At 44.1% G+C, this 27,478-nt stretch overlaps 1 protein-coding gene across 9 annotated transcripts in view; it reads left to right on the forward strand.

Moving 5' to 3' along the window:
* The window catches only part of USP54 (ubiquitin specific peptidase 54), a 479,705-nt gene that overhangs the window by 197,081 nt on the left and 255,146 nt on the right, over nt 1-27,478 (forward strand). For 8 of the 9 annotated variants that reach the window (XM_030203404.1, XM_030203402.1, XM_030203407.1 and 5 more), the window contains one exon: nt 18,273-18,407. The exons of the other annotated variant lie outside the window; for it this stretch is intronic. In XM_030203404.1, the coding sequence (XP_030059264.1) occupies nt 18,273-18,407 (135 nt within the window). The remainder of the gene's footprint in view (nt 1-18,272; nt 18,408-27,478) is intronic. 9 annotated transcript variants of the gene reach the window in all.

Genomic DNA, 27,478 nt, shown 5'->3' on the forward strand with positions numbered 1-27,478 from the left:
ATCTCAATTTATGGAATATTTTCATTCACATTCTACTCTGCATAGTTCTTAATCTGGGTTCAGACCTGGATATAGTACAGAGACTGTCGTAACCACCTTGATAGCCAATCTTAGGCAGAACTGAGCTTAGGTAGGAAAATTTTAATTGTACACTTTGATATGTTTAGGCTAGCACTTTTGATACAGTTTACCATTGTAGTTTACTAAGTTTGGTGGATCATTTTGGTATCTGTGGCATAGTCTTGCAATGGTTCAATGCTTTTCTGAAATCTAGACAATACCAAGTAAAGCAGACTGGTCTTATGTCTCCACCTTGATCCTTTGTTTGTGGTGTTACTCAGTGCTCCCCTCTTTCCCCCATTCTGTTCAGTTTAATGATGGCTTCACTAGGTAGTTTACTGTCAACCAGAGGTTTTAATACCTTCATGTATGTTGATGATGTTACAAGGTATGCCAGTGATTTTACCATTTACGTCCCATTTATAGACAATATAGTTGAAATGTTGCCTACTATCAAATCCAGTTTGGATCTGATGGAATCCTGGGCTGCTGATTTCAAATTAAAACTAAACAATGACAAAACCAAATTCCTAATCTTGACTAATCCCTATTACTCTATGGCTATTAGGAACTTCATTATAGATAATGACGTACCTGTTAGTTACCACTATGAAAATCTTAGGTATAACTGTTGACCAGTATCTGTCATTTGACCCTCAGGTGTCTAAGGTGATATCCAGTGTCTTTAATAGATTGTGGAGGCTGAAGTGATTGAGACATTCCTTTCCTTATTCAATCTTCCATTCTTTGGTCCAAACACTAGTACTCTCTAAGGGCTTTTTTTTTTTTTTTACAAAGCCACGCTAGGAATTGAATGATCTTCCTCTCATTTGCCACACCTGGAATCGGTAGCGCGTCTTTGTAAAAGAGGCCCTAAGTTTGACTATTGTAATGTAGTTTACTCAGGTTTAAAGTACTCTTTAATCAAGAAATTTCAATCAGCGGAGAACACCGCTGCCCTTCTTGTTTGTAGAGTTCCTCGTTATACCGAATCAATGCATCTCTTGGCTAAATTACATTGACTTTCAATAAATTCTCGGATTACCTTTAAACTTTGGGTTCTTGTTTATCAAATAATGTATGGTTTATTACCTTGGTACATGCAAAACATGATAGAATTGCCTTTAGGAAATGCTTTTCCTATAGCTATGGACTATCTCATCCTTTATTACCCAAGTTGTAAGAAGCTTCATTATACCTAATGCAGGCTTTACCTATCAAGGTACAAAGATATGGAATTCTCTGCCTAATCCATTGAGATAGGTTACTGATTACCTCTTATTTCGTAAGCTGTTGAAAGCATTTTTATTTAATAAATCCCTTGTAATTGTTAGCTCTTGGACATGTTTGGAACCCTGCTTTTGTTGTTCAATAGTAGTGAAGTTTGTATATTGTATTATTACTATGTATGCTAATACTAATTGTATTGTACTTTTTGCAAATGTTTGTTAGCCACATTGAACCCAAACTTGTTTCGGATATTGCGGGATCTATCTATCTATCTATCATATATCTATCTATCTATCTATCTATCTATCTATCTATCTATCTATCAGCTGCAATGTTGAATGTTGGAAAATATATTCTGTGAGAGAGAGCACCTGGAAGGTTGGAATGGTTCTTTAGTTTTTCAACAAATAAGCTGCATATTAGATCCTCTAGCTGGTGTAGAATGCTGCTTTCTGTCCTTGTATTTTGGAGAGTGGAGGAGGACAGAAGAACCTAAGAAACTTCCTTTGTAAGGGTAGAGATATATTTGAATCAGAGAACACTGGAGAGCTAGTTAGTTCCTGAGGATAGCGAAAGACCCTTCTAGGAGATCAGTTGATCCAGTGAAGACTGCCTGAAGCCAGAGCATTTTCCTTGGAAGTGAAAGCACGACATGGGAAAGGGAGAAGAGATGATAGATGCCTTGGAGGAGCAAAGGAAGGGTTGATGCTGGACATGGGGAATTGGAGGATGTGGGAAGAGAAGGGGGTGTACTGGACATGGGAGGGAGGTATAAGGCTGAAGGTTCCCCTAAGACACCACCCTTGGGCTGGTCCTGCACAAACCATAGCCCTCTACAAAAAATACCTTCAGATATCCTGCTTCATAAAACACTTATCCATCCAAATATGCAGACATAACACATCCATCCCCCATCTATACCCTCTATTTGCTCACTCACACCCGTACTCTTCCACTCCACACGTCTCCCAACACAGACTTCAGCGCCCACACAAACACACTCCTTCTACAGATCTGTGTTTATAGAGCATTCCAAAAGCCTTGTCTCTGCATAATTTGCCTAACTTTTTCAGTTTAATTTTATTACTAGAATGACGACAAAGTACCTTGAAGGGAGGTAATGGGTATGTCAGTCTCTCTTATGCATATTCATTAGGGATGTCCTGAAAATCTGGCCTATTTGTAACCACCAAGGAATGAACTTAGACAACTGTGGCCTAGGGGCTATTATAGTGTTAATCTGACCCAGGCTGTGGGACAGTGGCACCTTTGGTTAACTGTAAAATTCACACTTTGAAATCTTGTCAGTCATATGTAACGGTTGTAGTATTATCACACTTGGTTTAGTTTTATTATTGTTTCCAAACCAACAGAATGTTTGTGTACTTCACCATTCAAACTGCTCCTTCCTCTTTTTCCTCTGAAATCCACAGAGACAATAGAGCTATATATATCTGTATACAAGCATGCACACAGAGGGGCTGGAAAGAATTCCATGACCCATGCTCTACATGCTTTCTCTACGTGCTCAATGGTAAGTTAGCATTAGGACAAGGGAGCATGATATGTGATTCATAAGGGGTAGATAAGAGAGTAACATAATATTTCTTCTTGAACTAATGGTTAAGAACATAAGTATTGCCATACTGGAACAGACCAAAGGTCCATGAAGCCCAGCATCCTGTTTCCAACAGTGGCCAATCCAGGTTACAAGTATCTGGCAAGATCCCAAAAGAGTACAACACATTTTATGCTGCTTATCTTAGAAATAAGCAGTGGATTTTCCCCAAGTCCACTTTAATAACGGCTTATTGGACTTTTGAGGAAGCTAGCCAAACCATTTTAAACCCCGCTATGCTAACTGCTTTTACTACATTCTCTGGCAAAGAATTCCAGAGCTTAATTACATGTTGAGTGAAGAAATATTTTCTCAGATTCGTTTTAAATTTACTACTTTGTAGCTTCATTGTGTGCCTCCTAGTCCTAGTATTTTTGGAAAGAGTAAACAAGCAATTCACTTCTACCCGTTCCACTCCACTCATTATTTTATAGACCTCTATTATATCTCCCCTAAGCCATCTTTTCTCCAAGCTGAAGAGCCCAAGCTGCTTTAGCCTTTCCTCATACGGAAGTCATCCCATCCCCTTTATCATTTTTGTCACCCTTCTCTGTACCTTTCTAATTCCACTATATCTTTCTTGAGATGCGGTGACCAGAATTGCACACAATATTTGACTGAAAGGGTTGCTTTTCTTCTGTTTTTTTGCCACGTCACTTTGCACTCACATTAAACGTAATAATCTCACCTAGTTACTTCCATCTCTAGATTGTTTATAAATATGCTCTGTAATTTTGTTCTTCATTTTGTTCATTTTGGCTGCCACCGACGTCAGGCTCATTGGTCTATAATTTCCCGGATCACCGCTGGAACCTTTTTTAAAAATCAACGTTACATTGGCCACCCTCCAATCTTCCAGTACCATGCTTGATTTTAAAGATAAATAACATATTACTAACAATAGTTCTGCAAGTTCATTTTTCAATTCTATCACTACTCTGGGATGAATACCATCTGGTCCAGGCAATTTGCTACTCTTCAGTTTGTCAAATTGCGCCATTACATCTTCCAGGTTTATAGAGATTTCATTGTTTCTCTGACTCATTAGCTTTGAATACCATTTCTGGCACTGGTATCTTTCCCAAATCTTTCTCAGTGAAGACTGAAGCAAAGAATTCATTTAATCTCTCCACTATGGCTTTGTCTTCCCTGAGTGCCCTTTTAACCCTTGGTCATCTAGCGGTTCAACCACTTCTTTTGCCGGTTTCTTGCTGTTAATATACCTAAAAAAAATTTTTACTATGTGTTTTTGCTTGCAATGCAATCTTTTTTTCAAAGTCCCTCTTTGCCTTCCTTATCAGCACTTTGCATTTGGACTTTGCCGTTCCTTATGCTGTTTCTTATAATTTTAAGCTTTCTTCATCTCAGTTTTTAACCATGCCAGCTGTCGTTGGTTGTTCTTCATCCTTTTTTAATACATGGAATATATTTGGCCTGGGTTTCCAGGGTGGTATTTTTGAAGAGCATCCACGCCTGATGTAAATTTTTGACCTTTACATCTGCTTCTCTGAGATTTTGTTTTCACCATTCTTCTCGTTTTATCATAGTCTCCTTTTTGAAAGTTAAATGCTAATATATTCGCTTTCGTGTGTATACTTACTCCAAAGCCGATATCAAGTCTGATCATATCATGATCACTGTTATCAAGCGGCCCCAGCACCATCGTCTCCTGCACCAAATCATGTACTCCACTAAGGACTAAATCTAGAATTTTTCCTCCTCTTGTTTGCTCCTGTACCAGCTGCTCCATAAAGCAGTCCTTGATTTTGTCAAGGAATTTTACCTCCCTAGCATGTCCTGATGTTACATTTACCCAGTCAATATCGGGGCAATTGAAATTACCCATTATTATTGTGTTCCCCAGTTTGTTAGCCTCCCTAATTTCTGATAAATTTCTACATCCGTCTGTTCATTCTGGCCAGGTGGATGGTAGTACACTCCTATCACTATCCCTTTCCCCTTTACACATGGAATTTCAGTCCATAGGATTCCAAGATGTATTTTGTTTCCTGCAGAATTTTTAGTCTATTTGATTCAAAACCCTCCTTAACATACAGTGCTACCTTTTCACCAATTTGGTCCACCCTATCATATAAAGAAAAGCCTCCCGGTTGAGGTAGTGGAGGCTAAAGCAGAAATGGAATTCAGGAAAGTCGGGGGGTAAGCACAAATGCTCCTTACATAGGAGGATGTGAGAGTTTCATTTAAGTTGTGCAGGCTGTGTGTGTTCAAACCATTATTAGCCAAAGTGTAGGTCATACTGTCATCTATATACTGCTAAGGAACACACTCGTTTTGAGCAGATGTGATCTTTTGGGCATTTTCCAGTGCAGTAGAAACATGGTTTTGGCTTTCTTTAAGGGAGTAATTCTGTAACTAGGTGGAATGAGGGTGTGCGGCAAGGGGCATGTTCTATGAAGGCACGTAGGTGCCATTACATAATTGTAGCATAACCTGGTTTCATCATGCCTGATGTTTAGGTGTTCGGATTTATTGCCAGCCATATAACTGATCTAAGTGTGATTACTTAAATACAGCAGCTACTCACGTAACTTACAGCATTCTGTAAGTTACATGTGTACTTGGGAGCCCTGCCTATATCCCGCCATGCTTTATCTCTATGTATGCCCCCTTATGCACTGTGGGCTCCTTTTACAAAGCGTCGGTACCGGTACTGCTGCTCTGCTGCGCACCAGGACCCCGGCAGTAGTGCCTGCCCCAAATGCGCCATTTCCGACGCGTCAGATTTAAAAAAAAAATCTTTGCACCAGGAGCTTACCTGGCGGTAATTGGGCAGCACTGCGCACTGCACAGTTACCACCGGGGTAGCGTAGGAGCCCTTACTGCCTCCATAATAGGTGGCGGTAAGGGCTCCCCCAGGAAATGGCTCGTGGCAAATGTTTTACTTATTGCAAGGCCATTTTTGTCCCCTGCCTGGAATTTTCTTTTTCTGGGTGGTAAAAATGGAGGCTCAGTGCACGGCAAACCGACGCCACTCAGGGCCTTTTTTTACCGCTGCGTAGTAAAAGGGGCCCTGGTATATGCAGAATGGCGTTTAGTATGTGTTCACATACATGCATATATGCTAGTATTCTAAATGTTTATGCATGTAATGTTCACGTCACTGTTAGTGCCTAGGCTATAGAATTGCCCTCCACGTGCTGTAGATTTCTCTAAAATTGTTTGAGAACAAAATCATATACTGAACCCCTAGCTCAAAGAATAAGTGTCTGTGCAGCATCGGGCAAATTTAAATTGCTAACATGCACAATAGCCACATTACACATGTCAGTCACACACTGGGTCACAGAGAATTCCTGACCCAGAAAGAAGATACTGAGGCCACCTCAATAGTCTTGATCTGCAGAGAAGGCACTGCAAAAATCATCTCTCTGCAGTAATAAACAAGAGTGAAGATACAGTGAGGTGAGGAGATATCCTCTCCCTGGAAATTTACATTAGCATGTTTTCTGTGTTCGTTTTTATTCTGCATCCTCTTATGACAAAAATATATACAGTTACAGCAAATCCATGTGTGCTGTCTAGAGGTATCCCAGCTTCCTCAATTCTCTGCAGTGGGTTCATGGTATAGAATAGGTCAAAGTGCGTTTTTGTTTTGGTAGTATCTGTTTTGTGCAGTTTCTCTCTGCAGAGGTCCCCCAGCTGTATGGAGAGGAAGAAAGTAAATGGAGTTTGACTTTATGACCTTCATTTCTAACAAAAGGGGTTTTTGCTGTAACAGAGTGGCTTTGTACTTAGATTCACAGTGCCTTGGAAATGTACTGACTACTGTAGAGCTTTAGAAGAAGCTTATTTCACTTTAAGTTTATTTGCTGACAAAAGCACAGCCACAGAACCTCTAAAAGCACAATAACAGTAATTATATAAACATAGCAACCTGCAAATCACAGGATGTAGACAAAGGCTGTGTCTGTGTGCCTCAGAACAGAAAATAGTAGTAGATATAAAAGTCAATTTTCAAAGCAATTTACATAGGTAAAAATGTGTTAATCAGCTATCTGAAATTGCCCTCCTTAAATATGGTTAAAAGGAATTAGCAAGAAAAAATATTTTTAATTGTCTTTCTTCCTTAGCTTATTCTTTTTCCAGCACTAGCATTTATAATCACTCCCTTTATAATTGCTTTAAGTGTCCCATTTCGTAGTGAGCTTCACCTGATTCATTGAATGAAAACTATTCCACAGTTCCCTTGTTAACACTTGTTAATGGATCCTTCAAAAGACTAGAGTTTTTATTGTAGATGGAATTAAGAAGACCTGCATGCTCTAAGGTTAGAGATTCCAGCATGATAATATTCTAGATCTTTTTCTAAGCTTGAAATGGAACCTAATGGGTGTGTTACCAGAATATTGCGCATTGTGAAGTGGTCTGTGCTGCTGAATAGGAAGATCTGTCCCCTCCTGTAAGGTCATCACTGTGCCTGAATAAGACCAAGTCTCCTTGCTCATGGCGGTGAGAAGGAGTTGTACTAGATTGCTTGCCTATTTGGCACATGAAAAGGGATCCCAGTTTGGGCTTTATCAAAATGTTGAACATTGTAAGGATCGAGAGTGGTATGTGCTGCTAGGTAGGAAGATCCACCAAAGTGGAGAAACAGGATCTGCTGCGGTGCAGGATAAGGTCAAAAAGGAAGTAGCGTGACCAACAGAACTCTTCCAATGAAGCCTAGGAGATGAAGAAAGTTTAAATGGCTTTATTTCACGAGTAGATGAATGGACTTGACACGGCACCATGTTTCGGCAATAGCTAGCGCCTGCCTCAGGAGTCTTTAAAAAGACTATCAATAAAATGGACCAAGGTAATATCCTACAGTGATATTGATGGTATCTTGGTGTTGAACAGCATTGATCCCGCTGTTTTGACAGCGTTTACTGCTTCCGTATTTTTGAAAGGTTCAACACCAGGATACCATAGGAAGAGTTCTGTTTGTCATGGTACTTCCTTTTTAACCAGGTAGGAAGATCTGCCAGTTGATGAGATCATCACTCTGTGCCTGAATAAGACCAAGTTTTCCTGCCCACAACCACAGATGCATAAGCACCATATATCTGTACAGAGGCATAATGATGATATTTTGTTTTCTTTTCCTGTTTGATAATCACTTATTTGCTTTTTTGGCAGCCACAGCATACTAGGCTGGAAATTTTAACGTATGGATCACAGTGATCTTAAGATCTTTTTCTTTGGTGGTGACTCCAACCTCCACACCTCAAATTTTAAACCTATGGGTTGGGATTATTCTTCTTTGTGCATCATTGTGTAATTGTCTACATTAAATTTCACAAGGTTTTTCATATTTGTGTAGAGGCACTGCAGTATTCCATTTTATTTATGTAGTAAATTGTCAAATCTGATGATAATGATTATTAAAAGACTTATATTCTGGGGAGGGTGGGGTGTGGATGACGTCATGAGCCAAGATGGATGGCTGAGCTTTGAGCTGTGTATGCCCTGCAGTAAAATACTGGGTTATCCTTGACATGGGGTGAATTTTAGCGAAATCAATTGCATAGCCTGAGACAGCTATTAAATCCACACCTTTTTTGAGAAAAATGTTGCAGCCCCAGAGGCCCATTCTTAGGGAATTTGCTTACAAGCTGCAGCCACATTCTCCCCTCATTACAGCAGCAAAGATGGCATTGGCAGATGGAGAGCCCACAGCTACACAGCAGCAGGATGCTGAACAGGAGCAGCTAGCTTTAGCAACTACGATACTGGAACCATTGTCTGAATTTCGGGAGCTTCTCCATGAGATTAAAACAGACATTAAAGCGGTATATGCAGAGCTCTCAACACTGGTCGCAGATCTCCGGGAGTGGGGAGGGGGGAATCAGCGAGTTAGGCCTGTGATAGTCACATCCAGGATAGTTGGGTTAAGGCAGTTTCAGTCTGAAATACAAGTCCCAGAAGGCATTGCAGGCAAGGAGCCAGGGGGTGAGATGAAGAACCCGGACTGGACTCCTAGCTGCAATAGGGGAAGACATGGATGTAAGCTGGCAGGATTTGTAGATTGGCTGCCACTAGGGGGAAAGAGAGAGAGGAAACCCTGTGTGCAGGAGCTCATCATTAGTTCAATTCTTAACTCAGCTGTATGGGTGTAGGGGAAGCTAATGGAAGGAGAGTGACTGGTTGTGAGAGCAGAAGCCAGGAATTGATAAGGCAGGTGGGAAGGAGTCCCAAGAGAGAAGCAGAAGGAGAGAAGAGGGTAGAGTGAAGCAGATGCAGGGTGAAATCCCTTGGGTGTGTGAAAGTCTCTAAAGTATTTGCAGGCTGAAAACCCTTGGGTAATAGAGGTCCCTAAAGTATTGAATCTACCAGTGAAGTCGATGTAAAGGGGAATCTCTTGGGGTATGAGAAATCCCTAAGTATGGAACCCCTCCTGAAGGTAAAGAGAGTAGAATGAACTGCTTCTATTTGGAATTGAACTACTGTTTATTGTGCACTGGATAAAGAGCCCAGACTGGAGCTGCCTGTGAGCCTGTATTGAATCCTGGTATGTTCTGATAGCCTATTGCTTAAAGGGGATTATTTGCCACACACTTTCAGGTGGCTTATATGTGCTTAAGATGGAAGGTGAATGCTGCTGTTGGAACTGTGTATCAGGTCTACTAGAAACCTGCATGGAATAAAGTCCTTAAGATTGAAGTTACTGGTGGACATTTACTTCTTGACTGTACCGGGAGCCTGTGGCTGGAGGAGATTGTTCTATCCTTGGCTGCATGTAGAGGTACCTGGTTACAGGCCGGAGGGAGGAGGACTCTGACATAAGACTGGAGGAACACCTAGAGGCCATTTCAGCACTGGAAACCTCTTTTTCTAATCAGCAAATGGACCATATTCTCTTCCTGGCCAAAGTGGAGGATTTAGAAAATCATAGTCATCGCTCAAACATGTGGATTCGGGGGGAGGGGGGTTCCTGAGACAGCAGATTACACTGACTGTGAACTGGTGGTCCAAAAAATTGCTAGCATGCTTCTGTCTAGCGATCAGGTTATCCCTGATCATATAAAGATTTAAAATGTTTGATAGACTTCTTGCAGTTCAAGCATCAAGGTCCTGGAGTGATTTTAATATTTGTTTTGCTGTTCAGTTATCTTTTGTTCTTATTCAAGAAAAATGTAAAAACCTATCTTTTTAAGAAGTTTGTTAAAATTAGTTCTTGAATAGGATTCTCTGTTTTTTTGCTTCCCTAGAGACTCTCTTGGTTTTTTAGTTATTGTAAATTGCTAAGAACTTGAAGATATCGGCTGTATAGAATTGTATTGTAATGTATTGTAAAGCTACACAGGGCTCACCAGGTCACTAATCCTCTCAGGGCGAATTTGCCTCAAGATATTGTGGCCTGCTTCTCAGATTATAAAACCAAAGAGGCTGCCTACGTAATGCCCACTAAAAGGCTTCCATTACCTGGGATACCTATCCGATTGAGGTATACCAGGACTTTGCTGCACTGACCCTACATCAACAGAGTGATCTGTGGCCTTTTACTAAATATCTGTGGGAAAAGGATTTCAAATACCGTTGGTAACATCCATTTGCATTATCCTTTTATATGGAAGAGAAGTTACATATCTTGAAGACCATGACAAGAGGCGAGACACCGTTTCCCAGTTCTGGACCCCCAAGCTCCTTTAACATTATTGGAGAAATCTCAGCAAATGGACAGCCTGAAAATCCGTTCAACACGCTCCAAGTGGTAGCGGGTTGTTCAGGGCAAGGGACACAACCTGCTAGGAAGCAAGCTCACATCTGAGAACCTGAAGTGTCCCAGGAAATCCTGGGTTTTTCTTCACTTTTTAGCAGTATTCATATTGCTGCTCTCACTAATAAAGTTGTGAGACATCCAGAGAACATTGTACCTTCTGATTATGATCTTATATACACTATTTCTTGTTTTGTTCATGGTTACTTATGTTCTGATTTATATGAGTGACTTTTTTGTCATATTTATTTTATTTATTCATTTGTTACATTTGTACCCCACATTTTCCCAGCTATTTGCAGGCTCAACGTGGCTTACATAGTACCGATTTGGCGTTCGCCAAGGCGGTTGATAACAAATACAAGGTTATATTGTGGTCTAATGAGGTAGGTGTGTATTAGGCACCATGAGGGTCAAAGGGAATGAAGATTGTGTATTATCCATTGCGATCATTGTTTATGTTGTGTTGCTAGATGTGGGGATTTACAGTGGATCGGTGGGGTAAGCCTTTTTGAAAAGGTTGGTTTTTAGTGATCTCCTGAAGTTTAAATGGTCATGGATTGTTTTCACAGCTTTTCCTTAGTTGTGTGCTTATGTAGGAGAAGCAGGATGCATAAGTTGTTTTGTATTTAAGTCCTTTACAATTTGGGTAATGTAGGTTTAGGTATGATCGTGATGATCTGGTTCTGTTTCTGGTTGGTAGATATATGAGATCTGTCATGTATCTTGGGACTTCGCCGTAGATAATTTTGTGGACCAAAGTGCAGATTTTGAAGATGATCCTTTCTTTGATTGGGTGCCAGTGCAGCTTTTCTCGGAGGGGTTTTGAACTTTCGAATTGTGTTTTACCAAATATCAGCCTGGCTGCTGTGTTTTGGGCGGTCTGGAGTTTTTTTTGTGAGTTGTTCTTTGCATCCCGCGTATATTCCGTTGCAGTAATCTGCATGGTTTAGGACCATTGATTGTATTAGGTTTCGAAAGATTTCTCTCGGGAAGAAAGGTTTTAATCGTTTAAGTTTCCACATTGAGTAGAACATTTTGTTTATTACGGAGTTTACTTGGCTCTCAAGGGTAAGGTTGCGGTCGATTGTGACTCCGAGTATTTTTAGGCTGTCTGAAGTAGGAAGGGTGTGTCGTGGGGTGTTTATGGTTGTGGGTTTGTACTTGTTATGTTGAGATGAGAGGATGAGGCAGTGTGTTTTTTCAGTGTTCAGTTTCAGTTGGAATGAATTTGCCCAAGAGTCCATGATGTTCAGGCCTTCATTAATTTCATTGGCTATTTCTGTTAAGTCATGTCTGAAGGGAATATAGATTGTAACGTCATCTGCATAGATGAACGGGTTGAGGCCTCGATTGGATAGGGACTTTGCCAGTGGGATCATCATCATTAAGGATTCCTGACCACAAGATCATACCAAGTAATAACAAATGCGGACATATCAGCCCCATGGACACCTGACTGTGGAGTCCCCCAAGGATCCCCCCTCTCACCAACCCTCTTCAACCTAATGATGATACCCTTAGCCAAACTACTAGCCAATCAAAACCTCAATCCTTACATATATGCAGATGATGTCACGATCTATATCCCATTCAAACATGATCTAAAGGAAATCACCAATGAGATCAACCAAAGCTTCCAAATCATGCACTCCTGGGCGGATGCATTCCAGCTAAAACTTAACGCAGAAAAAACACAATGTCTTATACCTCACAACATAATAGAACTAAATTCACCACCATAATCACACCAAACTTTTCCCTTCCCATCTCAAACAATCTGAAAATTCTTGGAGTCCCCATCGATCGAAATCTCACACTTGAAACCCACGTGAAGAATACAACTAAGAAGATGTTTCCACTCCATGTGGAAACTCAAAAGAGTAAAACCTTTCTTCCCAAGATCCATTTTTCGCAACCTGGTACAGTTAATGGTGCTAAGTCACTTGGACTATTGCAACGCACTCTACGCTGGTTGCAAAGAACAGACTATCAAGAAACTTCAAACAGCCCAGAATACAGCAGCCAGACTCATATTTGGAAAAACAAAATATGAAAGCGCAAAACACCTAAGAGAGAAACTTCACTGGCTCCCTCTTAAAAACCGTACCGCGTTCAAGATCTGCACGATTGTTCATAAAATCATTCACGGCGATGCCCCGACCTACATGCTAGACCTTGTGGACCTCCCTCCCAGAAATGCTAAAAGATCAGCTCGCACATTTCTCAATTTACACTTCCCCAGCTGTAAAGGTTTAAAATACAAACTAACACATGCGACCAGCTTTTCCTACATGAGCACGCAGCTGTGGAATGCACTACCAAATAACTTGAAAACAATTAATGAAATAACTAACTTTCGCAAATCTCTGAAAACCTATCTCTTCAACAAGGCCTACCACGAGAATCCATAGCCCAATTATAACATTTCACCACTCCACCCTCATTCTGAAAGTCATCTCTCTATAACTGTATGCATAGATCTTTTTTGTCATCCATGATCTTTTTGTAACACCAATTGTATTGGTTACCCTGGAATGGCTATGCCATAACAGGTCATTGTAAGCCACATTGAGCCTCCAAATAGGTGGGAAAATGTGGGATACAAGTGTAATAAATAAATAAATAAATTATGTTGAAGAGTATTGGTGATAATGGTGATCCTTGAGGTACTCCGCAGGCTGCTTTCCACGGTGGTGATATGTTTGAGATTTGGGATGACCTGTACTAGATCTATCTTCTACTAAGTAATAGGGCTCTTGAATAGCTCCTCCCCTGCATGATCATGCCTATCTGGGCATGTGTCTGTGTCTTCATTGGCAGGTTTCTATGGGGTTGGGAGGGAAGGGATTTGAGAGTGAGCGGGTCGGGGTGGGGGGCTGAGAGGGTATTACTGTTTTTGGCTTGGATTGGGTCATGCAATATTGTTTCTAGGGTATCTCTGTGTCTGATCAAGAGGTAGGGCAATAAAGCATATCATTGGAAGTTCTTAGAAATATATGGTTGACTTAACATGTATGTTCCTCAATGTTAAGGGACTGAATATCCCATGTAAACGACATTTGCTTTTTAAAGAAGTGACACACTTGGTGGCAGATGTGCTCTTTATTCAAGAGACTCATCTTTTGGTAAAACATGAGCATTTACTTAATTATACAGCAAAATGTGCTATGGTATATCTTGTCTCCAACTATGTCTGCCCCAAAACTACAGGGGTTGGTATTCTGTTAAGTAAGGCACACCTCTGGATTGTTCACAAGCAAATTCTAGATAAAGGAGGTGTTACCTTCTTTTAGTGGTTGATGTTCAAGGGCTTGTGCTGACTCCCCTCACTTTGTTTCCTACCAAAATCAGGGATCCTTCTTTACTCATTTGATCTGGCAAAAAATCTAAAGGGTATGCTTTTGATAGGAGGAGATTTCAATATCACCCTCAACCCAGATTTAGATAACTCAGCTATTAGGGTTTCATATGCTAGGAGTGACCGTGCTTGATTGCCCACATTCTGCATGCAATAGTGACTGCATAATATCTGACGAGAGGTACGTGAGGAAGAGAGAGACTATACCTTTTATTCTCCCACGTATGATACCTACTCCAGATTGTATATATGTTTAGGAGACTTTTTGCTCCGTACGTATGTCCATGCAGTTGACATGCACCCCAAAACCTGCTCTGATCATTCTCCTGTCATGGGTCATCTGGTCTTGCGCAGTGGCAGGCGTACTTCTTTCCCATGGCGGGTAAATGATGCCTTGCTCGATGAACTGATGAACTTGCAGTGATTGGAGAAGAATTTATTAGACTATTTGCATTTTAATGATAGTGCAGGTATGACCCCTTTGACTGAGAGTTCCTGAAAGTAGTGACGAAGGGGCATTTAATCACATTACAGGCCCATATCTCTAAAGATACTCGCCAAAAGGAGCAAGCTCTTCTGGATGAAATCCTCAGTTTAGAACTCCTCTGTATGCAAGTGTGAGGCTCTCCAAAACATCAGGCTACTCTACATAAGGCTAGATTAGGCTTATGTAACTTGGAACTCCAGAGGGGGGGTAGGAAATTTCCAATAAACTTGGAAACGAGGCCCATAAATTGAAGAGACAGACATCTCGTAATTATATCTATCAATCTCTTATATCTTCTATCTAGTTACAAATATCAATATCCAAGTACTTAAAATAACTATCATTCCTTATTAAATGATTATTCCATAATTCTTTATTTATTACAATACAAAGCACATATCAAAATATCCAAAACCATGTACTTAAAACCAATACCTCTCTTCCCTCACTCTCACTCTCTCCACATTTATACTCTCTCATTCATGCCATCCAAAATCCAATCAAACCTCATTCTCATTCTATTATAGACATTAGTACAGACTTAACATTTGAGGATTCTCCTGCAGTTTGTTAATATTAATGTTAGTGTTAGTTTTGCCCACACTGCCAAATCTCACACCCTCAGATGTAACAAGCTCATGTTTTACCACAATACAGGCTACCACAAACCTTCCTGTATGGCAGTGAGTTGCTTATGGGCAAACATACCTGTGCAAAAAACAGAGTTCTTTTTATAAGGGACCTCAGTCCTCTCTTTTTCACTATGTAAGTAGCTTTGATCATCACAGTTTATAATACTCTTCCTACATTTTCTTGTTTTGCTTTATTTTCTACCATGTAAGATACTTTCTTTTACAATGTAAGCCGCACTGAGCCTGCTGTATGTGGGAAAGAAAGCGCGGGGTACAAATGTAATAAATAAATAAATAAATATAGGAAACAGAATAGGACTAACTGGTTAGTTTTCCAATTGAAAAAGGATCAATAGTGGAGGGCTCTCTGGGTGTAAACTGGGGCCTGTGCTGGTCAACATATTCAGGCCATGGTGGTAAGCAGCTGGTGAAGAGGTTGGCTGAACTAACCACAGATATTCAATGCCAGGGCATGTGTGGCTCCTGGCATTGAATATCCGGGTATGTCTTCCAACCTAGACGTTAACTGGGCACTGACCATATTTATTTATTTATTACATTTGTACCCCGCGCTTTCCCACATACAACAGGCTCAGTGCGGCTTACATTGTGAAAGAAAGTATCTTACATGGTAGAAAATTAAGCAAAACAGGGGCATCAACACCCCCTTTCTTCTGCTGGTCACACCTCTCTCTATACAGCCTGACAACCTTCTAGCTACGGCCACCGCCTTGTCACACTGTTTCGTTGCCTTCAAATCCTCAGATACTATCACCCCAAGATCCCTCTCCCCGTCCGTACTTATCACTCTCCCCGCCTAACACATATGTCTCCCGAGGATTTCTATTCCCTAAGTCCATGATGGCGAACCTATGACACGCGTGTCAGTACTGACACACTTAGCCATTTTCGGTGACACGCGGCCGCATGTGGCCGCATACAGAGAAGCAGCGGCGTTCCCCGGGGCGGATCGCCGATGCGTCCCCCCCCCCCCAGGTGCAGCGCGACCTCCCCCCCCCCCGGCGAAATCACCCCCCCCCCCCCCCTGGTGCATGTTTACCCGCTGGGGGGGTGCCGTGTGTGCTCCTATTGGCTCCCTCCGAGTCCTCCGCTTGTTCCCTCCCTGCTGCTCCCTCTGCCCCGGCTCCTGCACTGCCGTTAGGGGATCTTTGACCTCACTTCCGGCCGGCGGAGCAGAGAGCAGCGGAATGCCGTGGGGGACGCATCTCTGGGGGCCCTGTGATCGCCATTACCACATAACCACAGCAACCATCATCCAATCTACTGTTCTGGGGTGTCGTGGATTTCTAATTGACCATCATTGCTGAGATAGGTGAGGGGGAGGCTGGGAGAGGCGAGGGCATGTGCTATGGGTGCCGTTTCCCGCCATTAGAAATAGTGGCAGCCATCTTAATTTACATAAGGTGGTCAGTTAGGCTAGTTAACCCCTAATTGCCTGCAGGGCTAACAGGCTATCTATAATTCTATCTTCTGTCACTGCCCCCCTGATGGAGAACCCAAAAAATAAAAAACCAAGGTTAAGTAAAGGAAGTGGTAGTAGCAGTAGCCGACCCTTTCAAGAGACATGGACTGAGATGTATGGTAGCAGTAGCCGACCCTTTCAAGAGACATGGACTGAGATGTATGGCATTATAGAAAAAAATGGCAGATCATTTTGCGTTCTATGTACTGAAACGGTAGTAAGCAGAACGTGGAATATAAATAGACATTTTGAAACTAATCATTCCCAGCTCTTGAAAAAAAGTGAGGATGAAAGGAAGGAATACATTTCCAGGCAGCTACACTTTTATAAGAGCCAATCTAAGTCCATCCTTAAATTTGTAAAAGGTTCTACAAATTTAACATCTGCAAGTTTGAGCATTGCTCACTCCATAGCTCAGCATGGAAAAGCACTCAGTGAGGGAGAATTTATTAAAGAAACTCTCCTAAGATGTGCACCAGTTCTATTTCACGATATGCAGAATAAAGATGCAATTATTAAGAGAATATCTGAGTTACCAGGAAATTTGGAGTGCCTGGATCCGATTACCAGACACTTTTAGCACCCTGAAAAATATAGCAATGGCTTTACTCACAATTTTTCCCTCTACGTAGTTTTGTGAAACCTTATTCTCAGCGTTAAATAATATCAAAACCAACAAAAGAAACAGATTGAAAGATGAAGTTAGTAGTGCTTGCTTGGGCTTGAAGTGTACAAAATACCAACCTTCAATTGAAGATTTAGCCAATGAAATTCAGCAACAAAAAAGTCACTAATAGGCAGATTAGTTAAAGAATTCCCCCTCCCCCTCACTTATCTTAGTTCACGGCACCCCACACAAGTTAAATAATATCAAGACCAACAAAAGAAACCGACTGACAGATGAACAAAGAAGTCACTAAGCAGGTAAGTTAAATAAATAGGTTTTGGTTTATTAAATACAGTTATATATTACAATTATACATTTTTGTTATTTAAACTATAAATATCGCGAAATTATGGTTTTTTTCTCGAAGTGACACACCACCCGAGTTATGCTCGTTTTTTTGGCGAAGTTTGACACACCAAGCTCAAAAGGTTGCCCATCACTGCCCTAAGTGCATCACTTTGCATTTCTTCGCATTGAATTTTAATTGCCAAACCTTAGACCATTCTTCTAGCTTCCGTAGGTCCTTTTCATGTTTTCCACTCCCTTCGCGGTGTCCACTCTGTTACAGATCTTCTAACCCTTTGGCAACGTCACTCACAAATATATTGAACAGAATCGGCCCCAGCACCGATCCTTGAGGCACTCCACTACTCACCTTTCCCTGCTCCGAGCGAATTACATTCACCACCATCCTCTGGCTTCTGTCCGTCAACCAGTTCCTAATCCAGTTCACCACTTCGGGTCCTATCTTCAGCCCATCCAGTTTATTTAAGAGCCTCCTGTGGGGAACCGTGTCAAAAGCTTTGCTGAAATCTAAGTAGATTACGTCTATAGCTCGTCCCTGATTCAATTCTCCGGTCACCCAATCAAAGAATTCAATGAGATTCGTTTGGCACGATTTCCCTTTGGTAAAACCATGTTGTCTTGGATCTTGCAGCTTATTGGCTTTTGACATCTTACAATATTTTTCAGAACAAATTGCCATTCAGTAATTCTTTTTTTTTTTTTTAGGGAATCTTCAACCAGTTTCAGTGCAGTAATGAGAAAGTGCTTCCCTCAGATGCTTTACGCAGTGCCCTGGCCAAGACGTTTCAGGATGAACAACGTTTCCAGTTGGGCATCATGGATGACGCTGCAGAATGCTTTGTAAGTGTGATGGTTATGTCATATAAACATGAAAATCACTTGTTTCTCATATTTTGAATATCTAGTGGACACACATATGTAATACAAAGGTGCACTACAATATGTTAGAAAATCCTATGTTGAAGACAATCCTTGTATATAGATGGAATTACCGCTTACTTTGTGGAAAAGATGGTCCATTGGCATTATGGATATTTATGTGACAGGGAACAAGCATGTAACAGATAATCTCATAATAATAAATCATTAAGGGTTAGGTTTATGCTTAAAGGCGCGTTACTTACTGCAGGTCCCTTTTTATGCAGGGAGACCTAATAGTGCATTCTAACATGATGGTGAACTTTAGTAAATCTAGCTCTAAGGCCCCTGTTTAAAGTACAGTAGGTTTTGCAATTACTGCATGGAAATAGCCAGAAGTGATGCTTGGTAACTGCAAATCTCTGCGTTGACTGTTGGGGATGTTTCCAGTATTTTGGGGAGGGCTGCTGTTCAGTTACTGCAGAGGCAAAATTGCTTCAGTGCATTAATTGCAGGGCAGATAACATGCAATGCTGTTTACTATGCCTTTTGAAGTGATGTCAACTGTTTGTATTACCTGCCGTATTGACAGTGTACAGTCATGGCCTCCATGTTAACTGTAAAGCATAGAGGGGCATAATCGAAAGGAACACCCAAGTTTTGTTGAGGATGTCCTTGCAAAACGTCCCAATGGAGGGGTGGGGAAACCCGTATTATCGAAACAAGATGGACGTCCCTAGAGATGGTTGTCCCTAGACGTGGTCGTTTCTGATTTTCGGTGATAATGGAAACCAAGGACGACCATCTCAGAAACGACCAAATGCAAACCCTTTGGTTGTAGGAGGAGCCAGCATTTGTAGTGCACTGGTCACCCTGGCGTGCCAGTACACCAACCGGGCACCCTAGGGGGCACTGCAGTGGACTTCACAAATTACTCCCAGGCACATAGCTCCCTTACCTTGTGTGTTGAGCCCCCCAAAACCTACTACCTACAACTGTACACCACTACTATGGACCTTATGGGTGAAGGGGGGGCACAGATGTGGGTACAGTTGGGTTTCTGGTGGATTTTGGAGGGCTCGCTGTTTCCTCCACAAACGTAACAGGTAGGGAGGGGGATGGGCTGGGTCCACCTGCCTGAAGTGCACTGCGCTAAAACTGCTGTGATGGAGCTGAGTATGACATCTGAGGCTGGCAGGACATATTTTGAAAGATGTTTTTTGAGGGTGAAAGGGGGTTAGTGACCACTGGGTGAGTAAGGGGAGGTCATCCCCGATTCTCTCCGGTGGTCATCTGGTCATTTTGGCCACCTTTTTGTGCCTTGTTCGTATGAAATACAGGACCAGGTAAAGTCGTCCAAGTGCTCGTCAGGGACGACCCTTTTTTTTCCATTATGGGTCAAGGACGTCTATGTGTTAGGCACATCCAAGTCCCTCCTTCACTACACCTCCGATACGCCCCCTTGAACTTTGGCCATCCCTGCGACGGAAATCAGTTGGGGACGTCCAAAATCGGCTTTCAATTATACCGATTTGGATGACCCTGGGAGAAGGGCGCCCATCTTCCAGTTTGTGTCGAAAGATGGGCGTCCTCTTTTGAAAATGAGCCTGATAGTATCTGCCTGTTCCACATACTAAAATGCATTTTCTATTTTATCTGTTTAATGCAGGAATTAGAGCATGATAATTCCCACTTTAGACAGCTAATACAGTTTAGTAAATACACTCCTAGATTTTCTTGCTAATGTTTTTTTTTTTTTTTTGCTGTTGTATTTTGTATTTTCTTGTAACTTTGTTAGCCACATTGAGCTCGCATAAGCTGGGAAAATGTGGGATACAAGTGTGGACCAATAATAAATAAATAAATTAAATAAATAAATAAATGTCACTCAAAAGAACCTACTAGCTAATAATAACATGTTCATCTTTAATGGGTATTCTGAGTTGAGGGTTGCTGCAAAGTTCCTTTCAAAATGGTTATAGAGTTAACTACATCTTGCTATCAACAAGTGGCAGAGGAAAATTTAATGGAAAGCCATGCTTACTAATCTAGGTGGAGTCAACTAGTTATGTACAGGATATGAAAAAGGGTGGACACAGTCATTCACACGAGTAGGAGGCTTGAGAGCACTGGAAAATCCTTAAGTACCAATATACTTGCTTTTTTAGGAAAATGATACAGTAATGCATGTTTTGGTTTCTCACATTCTCAAACAAAACAACCTGTAGCAACACATGAATTTTCACTTGTTAGGGGAAAGTTGAAATGGACCCTTCTTGGACCTAATGATCTCTGTATCTGCATTTCTGGTGAACTTGGGTTCAGGACTTAAAGTTTGAAGATATGCCTCCCATAAGCCTTTATTTAATTTTGAAGAGGTGACAGTCAAGCACTAAGGGCTTTGGACTAGATTTACAGAAGGGTACTATTACGTTAGTGTATGGTAACATGCATTAATACACGTTATTTACCACTGGATTTTATGCAGTGGGACCTGTTTACTAATAACGCACATTATTGTTGTAGTGCACTTTACTAAATCTAGCCTTTTGTCAGGTAACACCTATAATGTCATTAAACTAGCAGATATTGGGGACATAGAAGGTGGCTGTGGTTTTATCAGGAATATTGTACAGGTATATTGCTGAGATGTTTGAATTGTACTGCTTTTTGTAAATGTTAGTCCTGTGAGCCTGCTAAGTGCTATAGAATGACATTCTTCCTTCAGATATGACATCAGAATAGTAAGTAAGTTTTCTTTATTTTTTGGTTTCTTTGTTTTATATTGAGGTCCAATTTCTGGATGTATTGTATCTGCTGACTTCAGTCATGTGTCACCAAAAGTCAACTCTCTATGCATGAATTCCTCTGAGAGGTTCATTGAGTTAGGGAAGGGCTTAGTTCTTGAACCTCATTCAGTTTTTTTTTTGTAGACTCCCAAGGCCATTAAATTCATGATTATGTGGGATTCGTTACACAGGGTTGACATTTTTCAAAATGTATCAAATTCTACAGTTAACACATCATTTCTGTTGATATTGAGCTCTAATATAGCAATATTCCTCAGGCTGCAGCTGTGAGGATCATGAATGAATGAGTTTACTGATACTGGTCTGTTTAACAAATTTTTGTTTGAAGTCTGTTTTTATGATCTAATTAAAGGGATTACAGAGGGGGCAGCAATGGCTTCTGGCATGGCAAATTGTGGCCAACTTTGAGACCCTCCAGTTATCTGTCTCACCTTATAATGGCTGTTTTTTTGTTTGTTTGGACTACATCTATTTATGATCTTTAGAGATTTGATGAATGGATCAATGAATGCAATGGTAATATCAAATTTTCTCTGCAGTGTTGTAACAGGCTACTGCTTGCAATCTGCTTCAGCCCACTGTCAGATCCCTAGAAACACCTTACAGCCAGGCACTTGCAGGAATGCAGACATTGTTTTATTTGCTTAATCCTGTTATTTCACAACCTCAGTCTAATCCCTGAGATACCTACTCAGTGACCTAAACTGTGCACAACCATGCAAAAATCCTATACAAGTTGTACATTGATATATTATGCCAGGCCCATAGTGAAAGGCTATCCAGTTTTTATCTCTTGAGTTTGAGGGGCCATGTAAGCTTGTCACAGTCTCCAGGTAGCTAGACCCTTGTGTTTACTTTATGATCTTCTTGCTCTCTGCTTGTCCCCTTCCCAAGTCACATGGTGACTTAAAGCGAATGCTACATACCTGTAGAAGGTATTCTCCGAGGACAGCAGGCTGATTGTTCTCACTGATGGGTGACGTCCACGGCAGCCCCTCCAATCGGAAACTTCACTAGCAAAATCCTTTGCTAGCCCTCGCGCGCCCGCGCGCACCGCGCATGCGCGGCCGTCTTCCCGCCCGAAACCGGCTCGAGCCGGCCAGTCCAGTATGTAGCAAGACAATACACTTCAAGGGAAGACACAACTCCAAAGGGGAGGCGGGCGGGTTTGTGAGAACAATCAGCCTGCTGTCCTCGGAGAATACCTTCTACAGGTATGTAGCATTCGCTTTCTCCGAGGACAAGCAGGCTGCTTGTTCTCACTGATGGGGTATCCCTAGCCCCCAGGCTCACTCAAAACAAGAACCATGGTCAATTGGACCTCGCAACGGCGAGGACATAACTGAGATTGACCTAAAAAATTTACCAACTAACTGAGAGTGCAGCCTGGAACAGAACAAACAGGGCCCTCGGGGGGTGGAGTTGGATCCTAAAGCCCAAACAGGTTCTGAAGAACTGACTGCCCGAACCGACTGTCGCGTCGGGTATCCTGCTGCAGGCAGTAATGAGATGTGAATGTGTGGACAGATGACCACGTCGCAGCTTTGCAAATTTCTTCAATGGAGGCTGACTTCAAGTGGGCTACCGACGCAGCCATGGCTCTGACATTATGAGCCGTGACATGACCCTCAAGAGCCAGCCCCGCCTGGGCGTAAGTGAAGGAAATGCAATCTGCTAGCCAATTGGATATGGTGCGTTTCCCTACAGCCACTCCCCTCCTATTGGGGTCAAAAGAAACAAACAATTGGGCGGACTGTCTGGTGGGCTGTGTCCGCTCCAGGTAGAAGGCCAATGCTCTCTTGCAGTCCAATGTGTGCAGCTGACGTTCAGCAGGGCAGGAATGAGGACGGGGAAAGAATGTTGGCAAGACAATTGACTGGTTCAGATGGAACTCCGACACGACCTTTGGCAGAAACTTAGGGTGAGTGCGGAGGACTACTCTGTTGTGATGAAATTTGGTGTAAGGGGCCTGGGCTACCAGGGCCTGAAGCTCGCTGACTCTACGAGCCGAAGTAACTGCCACCAAGAAAATGACCTTCCAGGTCAAGTACTTCGGATGGCAGGAATTCAGTGGCTCAAAAGGAGGTTTCATCAGCTGGGTGAGAACGACATTGAGATCCCATGACACTGTAGGAGGCTTGACAGGGGGCTTTGACAAAAGCAAACCTCTCATGAAGCGAACAACTAAAGGCTGTCCTGAGATCGGCTTACCTTCCACTTGGTAATGGTATGCACTGATTGCACTAAGGTGAACCCTTACGGAGTTGGTCTTGAGACCAGACTCAGACAAGTGCAGAAGGTATTCAAGCAGGGTCTGTGTAGGACAAGAGCGAGGATCTAGGGCCTTGCTGTCACACCAGACGGCAAACCTCCTCCAATGAAAGAAGTAACTTCTCTTAGTGGAGTCTTTCCTGGAAGCAAGCAAGATGCGGGAGACACCCTCTGGCAGACCCAAAGAGGCAAAGTCTACGCCCTCAACATCCAGGCCGTGAGAGCCAGGGACTGGAGATTGGGATGCAGAAGAGCCCCGTCGTCCTGCGTGATGAGGGTCGGAAAACACTCCAATCTCCACGGTTCTTCGGAGGATAACTCCAGAAGAAGAGGGAACCAGATCTGACGCGGCCAAAAGGGAGCAATCAGAATCATGGTGCCTCGGTCTTGCTTGAGTTTCAACAAAGTCTTCCCCACCAGAGGTATGGGAGGATAAGCATACAGCAGACCTTCCCCCCAATCCAGGAGGAAGGCATCCGACGCCAGTCTGCCGTGGGCCTGAAGCCTGGAACAGAACTGAGGGACCTTGTGGTTCACTTGAGATGCGAAGAGATCCACCAGGGGGGTGCCCCACGCCTGGAAGATCTGTCGCACCACACGGGAATTGAGCGACCACTCGTGAGGTTGCATAATCCTGCTCAACCTGTCGGCCAGACTGTTGTTTACGCCTGCCAGATATGTGGCTTGGAGCACCATGCCCTGACGGCGAGCCCAGAGCCACATGCTGACGGCTTCCTGACACAGGGGGCGAGATCCGGTGCCCCCCTGCTTGTTGACATAGTACATGGCAACCTGATTGTCTGTCTGAATTTGGATAATTTGGTGGGACAGCCGATCTCTGAAAGCCTTCAGAGCGTTCCAGATCGCTCGCAACTCCAGAAGATTGATCTGTAGATCGCGTTCTTGGAGGGACCAACTTCCTTGGGTGTGAAGCCCATCGACATGAGCTCCCCATCCCAGGAGAGACGCATCCGTGGTCAGCACTTTTTGTGGCTGAGGAATTTGGAAGGGACGTCCCAGAGTCAAATTGGAGCAAATCGTCCACCAAAACAGGGATTCGAGAAAACTCGTGGACAGGTGGATCACGTCCTCTAGACCCCTAGCGGCCTGATACCACTGGGAGGCTAGGGTCCATTGAGCAGATCTCATGTGAAGGCGGGCCATGGGAGTCACATGAACTGTGGAGGCCATGTGGCCCAGCAATCTCAACATCTGCCGAGCTGTGATCTGCTGGGACGCTCGCACCTGCGAGACGAGGGACAACAAGTTGTTGGCCCTCGTCTCTGGGAGATAGGCGCGAGCCGTCCGAGAATCCAGCAGGGCTCCGATGAATTCGAGTTTCTGCACTGGGAGAAGATGGGACTTTGGGTAATTTATCACAAATCCCAGTAGCTCCAGGAGGCGAATAGTCATCTGCATGGACTGCAGGGCTCCTGCCTCGGATGTGTTCTTCACCAGCCAATCGTCGAGATATGGGAACACGTGCACCCACAGCCTGCGAAGCGCCGCTGCTACCACAGCTAGGCACTTTGTGAACACCCTGGGCGCGGAGGCGAGCCCAAAGGGTAGCACACAGTATTGGAAGTGGCGTGTGCCCAGCTGAAATCGCAGATACTGTCTGTGAGCTGGCAGTATCGGGATGTGTGTGTAGGCATCCTTCAAGTCCAGAGAGCATAGCCAATCGTTTTGCTGAATCATGGGGAGAAGGGTGCCCAGGGAAAGCATCCTGAACTTTTCTTTTACGAGATATTTGTTCAGGTCCCTTAGGTCTAGGATGGGACGCATCCCCCCTGTTTTCTTTTCCACAAGGAAGTACCTGGAATAGAATCCCAGCCCTTCTTGCCCGGATGGCACGGGCTCGACCGCATTGGCGCTGAGAAGGGCGGAGAGTTCCTCTGCAAGTACCTGCTTGTGCTGGAAGCTGTAGGACTGAGCTCCCGGAGGACAATTTGGAGGTTTTGAGGCCAAATTGAGGGTGTATCCTTGCCGGACTATTTGGAGAACCCACTGATCGGAGGTTATGAGAGGCCACCTTTGGTGAAAAGCTTTCAACCTCCCTCCGACAGGCAGGTCGCCCGGCACTGACACTTGGATGTCGGCTATGCTCTGCTGGAGCCAGTCAAAAGCTCGCCCCTTGCTTTTGCTGGGGAGCCGCGGGGCCTTGCTGAGTCGCACGCTGCTGACGAGAGCGAGCGCTCTGGGGCTTAGCCTGGGCCGCAGGCTGTCGGGAAGGAGGATTGTACCTACGCTTGCCAGAAGTATAGGGAACAGTCTTCCTTCCCCCGAAAAATCGTCTACCTGTAGAGGTAGAAGCTGAAGGCTGCCGGCGGGCGAACTTGTCGAATGCGGTGTCCCGCTGGTGGAGAGACTCTACCACCTGTTCGACTTTTTCGCCAAAAATGTTATCCGCACGGCAAGGCGAGTCCGCAATCCGCTGCTGGATTCTATTCTCCAGGTCGGCGGCACGCAGCCATGAGAGCCTGCGCATCACCACACCTTGAGCAGCGGCCCTGGACGCAACATCAAAAGTGTCATAAACTCCTCTGGCCAGGAATTTTCTGCACGCCTTCAGCTGCCTGACCACCTCCTGAAAAGGCTTGGCTTGCTCAGGGGGAAGAGCATCAACCAAGCCCGCCAACTGCCGCACATTGTTCCGCATGTGTATGCTCGTGTAGAGCTGGTAGGACTGGATCTTGGACACGAGCATAGAGGAATGGTAGGCCTTCCTCCCAAAGGAGTCTAAGGTTCTAGCGTCCTTGCCCGGGGGCGCCGAAGCATGTTCCCTAGAACTCTTAGCCTTCTTTAGGGCCAAATCCACAACTCCAGAGTCATGAGGCAACTGAGTGCGCATCAGCTCTGGGTCCCCATGGATCCGGTACTGGGACTCGATCTTCTTGGGAATGTGGGGATTAGTTAATGGCTTGGTCCAGTTCGCAAGCAATGTCTTCTTCAGGACATGGTGCAAGGGAACAGTGGACGCTTCCTTAGGTGGAGAAGGATAGTCCAGGAGCTCAAACATTTCAGCCCTGGGCTCGTCCTCCACAACCACCGGGAAGGGGATGGCCGTAGACATCTCCCGGACAAAGGAAGCGAAAGACAGACTCTCGGGAGGAGAAAGCTGTCTCTCAGGAGAGGGAGTGGGATCAGACGGAAGACCCTCAGACTCCTCGTCAGAGAAATATCTGGGATCTTCCTCTTCCTCCCACGAGGCCTCACCCTCGGTGTCAGACACGAGTTCCCGGACCTGTGTCTGCAACCTCGCCCTGCTCGACTCCGTGGAACCCCGTCCACGATGGGGGCGTCGAGAGGTAGACTCCCTTGCCCGCATCGGCGAAGCTCCCTCCGCCGACGTGGTCGGGGAGCCTTCCTGGGAGGTGGCCGCGGTCGGCACCGCACGCGGTACCGACGTCGGGGACCTCAACCTGGGCGATGGGCCAGCCGGCGCCACGCTCAACGGTACCGGAGGCGCAAGCACCGCCGGTACCGGAGGGGTAGGGCGCAACAGCTCTCCCAGAATCTCTGGGAGAACGGCCCGGAGGCTCTCGTTTAGAGTGGCTGCAGAGAAAGGCTGAGAGGTCGATGCAGGCGTCGACGTCAGTACCTGTTCCGGGCGTGGAGGCTGTTCCGGGCTGTCCAGAGCGGAGCGCATCGACACCTCTTGAACAGAGGGTGAGCGGTCCTCTCGGTGCCGATGCCTGCTGGGTGCCGAATCCCTCGGCGACCCAGAGCTCTCGGTGCCGACACGGGGAGGAGACCGGTGTCGATGCTTCTTCGATTTCTTCCGAAGCATGTCACCGGAGCTCCCCGGCACCGACGAGGAGGACGTCGAATCCATCCGTCGCTTCCTCGGGGCCGAGACTGAAGAAGGTCGATCTCGGGGGGGCTGTACCGCAGGAGCCCTCAGGGTAGGCGGAGACCCACCCGAGGGCTCACCGCCACCAGCAGGGGAATGGACAGCCCTCACCTGCACTC

Source organism: Microcaecilia unicolor, chromosome 5 (genome assembly GCF_901765095.1).
Source record: "Microcaecilia unicolor chromosome 5, aMicUni1.1, whole genome shotgun sequence".
Taxonomy (NCBI): domain Eukaryota; kingdom Metazoa; phylum Chordata; class Amphibia; order Gymnophiona; family Siphonopidae; genus Microcaecilia; species Microcaecilia unicolor.